We start from the raw sequence: 7,889 nt of genomic DNA, 5'->3' as shown, positions 1-7,889 counted from the left end.
GATAAGCTGACCAATGAGAGCGGAGCGGCGGGCGTGCCGCGCCGCCAATCAGCGCGGGGGGGCGGGGCGTCGGCAGGCCGCGGCTTTGTGGTGAGCGGGGCCGGGGGCGCTGGGGGGGAACTGGGACAAACTGGGGCCAACTGGGACGGGCTGGGGCAAACCGGGACTCGTCGGGTACCGCTGGGCCCAGCTGGGATTGACTGGGACGCACTGGGGCTGACCAGGATTGCCTGGGATGGGCCCCCTCGGGATTGACTGGAACCCAGTTGGTGACACAGGGCCAAGCTGGGATGGACTGGGATGCGCCCCACCGGGCCCGACTGGGATGGACTGGGCCGCACCGGGATTGCCCAGCCGGAGCAGCCCCTCCCCATGTGTCCCCCCACCCCCTTTAGCCCCCCCACCTCCCCCCAGCCGCCCCCCGGCATTCCAGGACCACTGATCCCCCCTTTTCCTCGCCCCCCTTTTCTCCCACCATGGAGTTCACAGACCACCCCCCCAATTTCCTCCTCCTAAACCCCTTTTCTCCCTCTCCAGCCCCCCCCGGAATTCCAAGCGCGCTCGCCCTCCCTTTCTCCCCATCCTCGGTTCCATCTCCCCCCAGCCCGATGGAGTTCCCGGAGCACCGACTCCCCGTTTTTCCCTGATTTTCCCCCATTTTCCCCACAACCCAATGGCGTTCCCGGAGCACTGACCGCCTCTTTCTCCCCGTTTCCCCCTCCTTTTCCCCCCGTTTCCCCCTCTTTTTCCCCAGCCCCATGGAGTTCCCGGAGCACAGCCGGCAGCTGCTGCGGGGGCTGCGGGAGCAGCGCTCCCGGGGGATCCTGTGCGACTGCACGGTGCTCGTGGGCTCGGCGCCGTTCCCCGCTCACCGCGCGGTCCTGGCCGCCTGCAGCTCCTTCTTCCACCTGTGCTACGCCGAGCCCGGCGGCGCTGGCGGGGCCCGGGGGGCCGTGGTGGCCCTGAACAGCGACATCGTCACGGCGCCGGCCTTCGCGCTGCTGCTCGAGTTCATGTACGAGGGGCGGCTGGCGCTGGCGGCGCCGCTCGAGGACGTGCTGGCGGCCGCCAGTTACCTGCACATGAACGACGTGGTCAAGCTGTGCAAGAAGAAGCTGCAGGCGCGGGGCCCGGCCGAGGCCGACAGCACCAAGCGCGAGGAGGACGCCCCCAGCCCGCCCCCGCCGCCGCCCCGCCCGCCGCAGCCCCCCCAGCCCCCGCTCGCCGACGCGGGGACACCCCCGGAGCCGCCGCTGGTGGACGCGGCCGACACGACCCAGCCCGGCGTGGGGGGCGAGCGACCCCCGCCCAGCCCCAGCAGCTCCAGCGAGGCCGCGCCGGGGCCCGGAGCCGCCCCCGCTGCGGGCGGGGGTCCTTGCGGGCCGGGCTGGGCCGCGCCCCCCGCCCCGGGCGCCGCCGTCAAGGCCGAGGCCATCGTGATCTCGGACGAGGAGCCCGACGGCGCCCGCCGCCCCCCCCGCGCCCCCTCCCCCGCCGCCGCCGCCGCCGCCCCCCGCCCCGAGCGGCGGCGTTTGGGGAGGGGGCGGCGCTGGGCCCGGCGCTGGGGGGGCTGCGGGAGCCGCTGTTCCTGGCGCCGCTGGAGCCCCGCGGGGGCTTCGGGCTGTTCGCCGAGGAGGCCCCGACGTGTCCCACGTGCGGGAAGACGTTCTCGTGCTCGTACACGCTGCGGCGGCACGCCACGGTGCACACGCGCGAGCGGCCCTACGAGTGCCGCCACTGCCTGCGCTCCTACACCCAGTCCGGGGACCTGTACCGGCACGTCCGCAAGGCCCACAGCCACGGCGGGCCCGCCCGCGGCCCCCGCGACCCCCGGGACCCCGCCCGCGACGGCGACAACCCGTCCTGACCGCGGCAGCCGCGCAGGCAACGGGGACAGGCACGGCTGCGGGGTGGCGACAGCGGGGCCGGGACGGGGACGCCGGGACTGTTCTGCGCCACCGGGACCACCGGGACCACCGGGACTGGGACAGCACCCCTGAGCGGGACCCCCGGCACCGGGAACGCGCCCCTGCCCTGAGCGGGACCCCCGGGACCCCCGGCACCGGGAACGCGCCCCTGCCCTGAGCGGGACCCCCGGGACCGGGAACGCGCCCCTGCCCTGAGCGGGACCCCCGGGACCCCGCCCCAAGAGGGAGCGGTGGGGGCGTGGCCTTTTGGGGGCGTGGCCTTTTGGGGGCGTGGCCTGGCGCGGGTGTACGGGGGTCACGTGGGAATAAAGCGCCGCTGGACACGGGCGGTGGGCGGGGCCTGGCCCGGCGTTGCCCATTGGCTGCGCTTCTGTCCAATGGGTGAGGGGGGTCTCTGGGGGCGGCGCCGCCTGGCGGCTGGGAGGACCTCGGGTAGCCCCAGGCCCCGCTCGGTGCCGGCCCAGTTCGGCCCAGTTCGTGGCGATTCCATCACGTCTGTCCCAGTCCATCCCAGTTCCCTTCTCCGCTTCCATCCCAGTCACTTCCATTCCCCTTTCCCGTCCATCCCGCTCAGTCCCAGGCCCCTTCCACTCCCTCCCAGTTCCCCTAAATCCCCCCAGTCCCCACCAGTCCATCCCAGTCCCCCTAAATCCATCCCAGTCCCTCCTAAATCCATCCCAGTCCCTTCCCAGTCCCCCCCAGTCCATCCCAGTCCCCTCCCAGTCCATCCCAGTCCCCCTAAATCCATCCCAGTCCCCTCCCAGTCCACCTCAGCATCCCCCAATCCATCCCAGTTCCTTCCCAGTCCCCTCCCAGTCCCTTCCCAGTACCCCCCAGTCCCCCACGCCCACCCCAGTCCCCTCCCAGTACCCCCCAGTCCCTTCCCAGTGCCCTCCCAGTCCCACCCCAGTCCACCCCAATCCATCCCAGTCCCTTCCCAGTCCCCCCGTCCACCCCAGTCCCACCCCAGTCCCCTCCCAGTGCCCCCCAGTCCACTCCCAGTCCCCCCAATCCATCCCAGTCCCCTCCCAGTCCCCCCCAATCCATCCCAGTCCCATCCAGGTCTCCCCCAGTCCCACCCCAGTCCCCTCCCAGTCCACCCCAGTGCGGCCCGCAAAGCCTTAAACCACTTTAATCACAAAAATAGAGACTCTGTGCGGCGGCTGCTATAAAAAGGGGGCGGGGGCGGGGGTGGGGGTGGGGCGGGCGCCCCCCGCCCGTGTCAGGAGCAGGCGGGGGGCCCGCGGCAGGGGGGCCGCGCCCCGAAGAAGGCGGGCTCGGTCAGGGGGTGCAGCAGCAGCAGGAAGCCCAGGACCCCCAGCAGGTACGCGGGGAGCAGCGCCCGGCGCCGCGGGTGCCCCAGGGCCGCGCCCAGCGCCGGGAACCCCATGGAGTTACAGAAGGAGTGGCACAGCACCGGGCCCGCCAGGTGACCTGGGCACAGCGGGATCGGGGCCGTCGGGCACCCCAGAAACACCCCAGAAACACAGCCGGGACCCCAGAAACACAGCCGGGACCCCAAACCGACCCGGGACCCCAGAAACACAGCCGGGAACCCCAAACCAACCCGGGACCCCAGAAACACAGCCGGGAACCCCAGAAACACAGCCGGGAACCCCAAACCGCCCCCGGGACCCCAAAAACACAGCCGGGACCCCAGAAACACAGCCGGGAACCCCAGAAACAGAGCCAGGAACCCCAAACCGAACCGGGAACCCCAAAACACAGCCGGGACCCCAGAAACACAGCCGGGAACCCCAGAAACACAGCCGGGAACCCCAAAAACACAGCCGGGAACCCCAAACCCTTCCAGAACCCCAAATCCCCCTGGGACCCCCAAACCCCCCTGGGACCCCAAAACCCCTCTGGGACCCCAAAACCCCTCTGGGACCACTCCCAAATCCCCCTGGGACCCCCAAACCCCTCTGGGACCCCAAAACCCCTCTGGGACCACTCCCAAATCCCCCTGGGACCCCCAAACCCCCCTGGGACCCCCAAACCCCCCTGGGACCACTCCCAAATCCCCCTGGGACCCCCAAACCCCTTTGGGACTCCAAACCGCCCCCAGAACCTCAAACCCTTCCAGAACCCCAAACCCACTCTGGGAGCCCCAAACCCCTCTGGGACCACCCCCAAACCCCTCTGGGACCCCCAAACCCCCCCGGGACCCCAAACCCACCCGTCCTGAGGAACAGAAAGGCCGTGTAGGCCCCGAACACGGCCGTGTAGGAGAACTGGAACGCTGGAGGTGGGGAAAAGGGGGGGTCAGGGACACCCCAAATCCCACCCAGGACCCCCAAATCCACCCCAAGGCCCCCAAATCCACCCCAGGACCCCCAAATCCACCCCAAGGCCCCCAGGAACCCCAATGTCCCCTCCTCACCCCTGCCAGGGCACCCCAAGAGCCACCCTGGCCCTACAAACCCCACCCTGAGCACCTCAAACCCCACCTGGACACCCCGAATTCCACTCAGGACATCCCAACCTCCCCCTGGACAGCCCCGGACACCCCAAATTCTCCCTGGACACCCCAAACTCCCCCCTGGACACCCCAAATTTTCCCCCAGACACCCCAGATTTCCCCGTGGACACTCCAAACTCTCCCCTGGACACCCCAAGTTCCCCCCCAGACCCCCCAAATTCCCCCCTGGACACCCCAAATTCCCCCACAGACCCCCCAAATTCCCCCCTGGACACCCCAAATTCCCCCACAGACCCCCCAAATTCCCCCCTGGACACCCCAAATTCCCCCACGGACACCCCAAATTCTCCCCCAGACCCCCCAAATTCCCCCCTGGACACCCCAGATGCTTTCAGGGCACCCCAAACTCCCTCTGGGCATCCCCGGACACCCCAAATCTTCACTCTGGACACTCCAAACTCCCTCTGGACCCCCCCAGATTGCCCCCAGACCCCCCAGACCCCCCCTCACCCGCTGCCATGAAGATGCTGCCGACGGAGCCGTGGCGGAAGCGCAGCTGCTCGATCACGTGGTGGAAATGGGCTGGGGGCAGCGGGGTTTGGGGTTTTGGGGGGCTTTGGGGGTTTTTGGGGGGCCAGGGAGCGTTTTGGGGTACGGGGGGAAGAGGCAGAGGGAGTTTGGGGGTGGTTTGGGGTCCTCACTCACTGATCCCGAAGAAGAGGGGAGAGGCCAGCGCAGGGAGTTGTTTTTGGGGTTATTTTGGGGGGGTTTGGGGTGCAACTCGCTGATCCCAAAGAAGAAAAGACAGGCCAGTTTTGGGGTGGGGGTTTGGGGGATTTTGGGAGGGGTTTGGGGGGTTTTGGGGTCCCACTCACCGACCACAAAGAACAGGGGGCAGGCCAGCATTAGGGGCTGGTTTTGGGATATTTTGGGGGTTCCACTCACCCACCCCGAAGAAGAGCGGGCAGGCCAGCACGGGGGGGTATTTTTGGGGCGTTTTTGGGATATTTTGGGGGTTTCACTCACCCACCCCGAAGAAGAGCGGGCAGGCCAGCACGGCGGGGCCGGGCCCGGTGCAGGGCACCAGCATGGGCAGCATGCAGGCCCTGAACACCAACTCCTCGGTCAGCGGGGCCACCACCTGGTTCCGCAGCCAGCGCACGTCCCCCAGGCACAGCGCCCACACCCGCGGGTCTGGGGACACCCCAAAAGCCCCAGAGAACTGAGCCCCAGAACCCTAAACCCACACAGGGGCTGCAAACTGAACGGACACCCCCAAAAAAAACACCCAGCGAATCCCCCAAAAACACCCTGAAAGCCACACAGATAATCCCCCCAGAACACCCCAAAAAACACACAGAAAATCCCCCCAAAACACCCCAAAACCACCCAGAAAATCCCCCCCAAACCACCCAGCGAATCCCCCCAAAACACCCCAAAAACCACACAGATAATCCCCAAAAAACACCCAGCGAATCCCCCAGAACACCCCAAAAACCACACAATCCCCCAAAAACACCCCAAAAACCACCCAGAACATCCCCCCAGAACACCTCAAAAACCACACAGATAATCCCCAAAAAACGCCCCCAAAAACACCCAGCGAATCCCCCAGAACACCCCAAAAAACCACACAGAAAACCCCCCCAAACACCCCAAAAACCACCCAGAAAATCCCCCCCAAACACCCCAAAACCACCCAGAAAATCCCCCCAAAACACCCCAAAAACCACCCAGCGAGTCCCCCGAGAACACCCCAAAAAACCACACAGATTATCCCCCCCAAACCCCACCCCCCGTTCCACGCAGCCCCCGGGTTCTACGTCCCAAATCGGGGTTCTGGGGGGCACCAAAGGGACCCCAAATCCCAGTGGAGACCCCAAAACCCACCGAGACCCACCCCAAAACCCTGGGCTCCCATAGGGTCTCCAAATCCCCCAAACCCCCCCAAAACCCCCCCCAGAAACCCCCCCAACCCCCCCGCTCCCAGTTCCACTCCCCGTGTTGGGGACCCCCATTCCTGAGCCCCCCCAAATTCGCGCCCCCTCCCCAAATTGTGCCCCCCTTACCCAGGGCCACCCTGATGCCATCGAGCCACCGCCAGGGACAATCCATGGACAGCTGGATCAGGGGCCCCAGGAACAGGATCTGGGGGGCCAGGGGGGGTTGGGGGGGGTCGCACCCCCCTTTTCCATCCCCTGGGGTGTCAATGGGGGGGTTTGGGGGGGGTTTTTTGGGGGGGGTCCCCGTTTTCCACCCCACACCCACCATGGGGAGCAGGGTCAGAGAGAGGAGCAGGAACAGGATTTGTTTGGGGGCTGGGGGGGTTTTGGGGGGGTCCTGGGAGGGTCAGCGGAGGCTTGTGGGGTCCAGGAGGGTTTGGGGGGGGGTTGTGGGTGGGTTTTGGGGGTCCAGGGGGGATTTCGGGGGGGTCCCAGCCCCTCTCACGCCCACCCTGGAGAGCAGGATTGGGGCCCAGGCAGAGGATCGGGGCGGGGGGGAGGGGGTCAGGGAAGTCTGGGGGGGGATCCTGGGGGTCATGGGAGGTCAGGGGGATATTGGGGGTCCCGAGGGGGTTTTTGGGGGGGTCGCAGCCCCCCCAGACCCACCATGGTGAGCAGCAGAGGCAGCAGCGTGGCCGGGACCAGCCCCTCGAGGCGCAGCCCCAGCAGCGCGGGCAGGGGGGTGTCAGCCTGGGGGGGGAGGGGACACAATGGGGGGGTCAGCGCGGTCTGGGGAGGGCTCTGAGACCCCTCCCCACATTTTAGAGGACCCCCCCCCCCCCCAGCAGCTCACCTTGACCCCCGTGAGCTCCTTCCAGAGCCACACCAGGGCCGGGGACAGCCCCGACACCACCAGGACGCTCGTGAAGCGGCGCTTGATGACCGACGGGTGGTCCCTGGCGTTTGGGGAGGGGGGGTTTGCACCCCAAAATCCCCCCGATAATCCCCCCTCCCCCCCCCATCCCCAGGCCCTGAGGAGAACCCCCAGCGCCCATTTATTTACCTCCGACCCCCCCCAAAGCTCCCAAGGGCCCGTCCCAACCCTGGACAACCCCTCCAGGGACCCCAAATCCTCCCCAGGTACCTCAGGGACCCCCCCCCATACCCTGAACGTGTCCCCAGAACCCCCCAAAGCTCCCCAGGAACCCCCAGCCCCCTCCCACAAGCCACACACCCCCCAATCCCCCCCCCAGACCCCCCTCAACACCCTGTACGCACCCTCAGCCCCCCCATAACCCACAGACCCCCCCAAGTTTCCCCCACAGATCCCCCCCGGATCCCTCCCCGACGCTCCCTGGACGCCCCCGAAGCCCCCCCCCCCCCCAGGCCCCCCAAAGCCCCGCGGGCCGTACCTGGGCAGGGGGCTGCCCCACACGTACAGGCTCCCCACGTAGGAGCAGGCCAGGCTGAGGCAGCCGAGCACGGCGGCCCAGCACGGCCCGGCCCGGGCGGCTCCGGGGGCTCCGGGGGCCGCTCCCGACCCCGGCCCGGCCCAGGGGGAACCGGGGGGCTGCGGGGCCGCCATGGCGGGGGCGG

The 7,889-nt window shown here is 68.3% G+C and overlaps 2 protein-coding genes across 2 annotated transcripts; one reads left to right on the top strand and one right to left on the bottom strand.

Annotated features, from left to right (window-relative positions):
• Nucleotides 1-33: 33 nt before the first annotated feature.
• ZBTB3 (zinc finger and BTB domain containing 3) lies at nt 34-2,589 on the top strand. Its single transcript, XM_068998083.1, is given in 4 exon segments — nt 34-90; nt 755-1,471; nt 1,473-1,520; nt 1,522-2,589. Coding segments are annotated over 3 exon segments (1,107 nt in total). The 5' UTR covers nt 34-90; nt 755-758; the 3' UTR covers nt 1,868-2,589.
• Nucleotides 2,590-3,119: 530 nt separating this feature from the next.
• RCE1 (Ras converting CAAX endopeptidase 1) lies at nt 3,120-7,889 on the bottom strand. Its single transcript, XM_068998096.1, has 8 exons — nt 7,706-7,889; nt 7,147-7,249; nt 6,960-7,043; nt 6,420-6,498; nt 5,377-5,544; nt 4,861-4,932; nt 4,108-4,170; nt 3,120-3,362 (listed from the first exon to the last, which is right to left on the bottom strand). Exons 1-8 carry the CDS (start codon nt 7,876-7,878, stop codon nt 3,151-3,153), a joined length of 954 nt encoding a protein of 317 aa, XP_068854197.1. The 5' UTR covers nt 7,879-7,889; the 3' UTR covers nt 3,120-3,150.

This window comes from Aphelocoma coerulescens, chromosome 31 (genome assembly GCF_041296385.1).
Source record: "Aphelocoma coerulescens isolate FSJ_1873_10779 chromosome 31, UR_Acoe_1.0, whole genome shotgun sequence".
In the NCBI taxonomy this organism is placed as follows: Eukaryota; Metazoa; Chordata; class Aves; order Passeriformes; family Corvidae; genus Aphelocoma; species Aphelocoma coerulescens.
The sequence above is the reverse complement of the archived record's forward strand: the minus strand, read 5'-3'. Positions and strand labels throughout refer to the sequence as shown.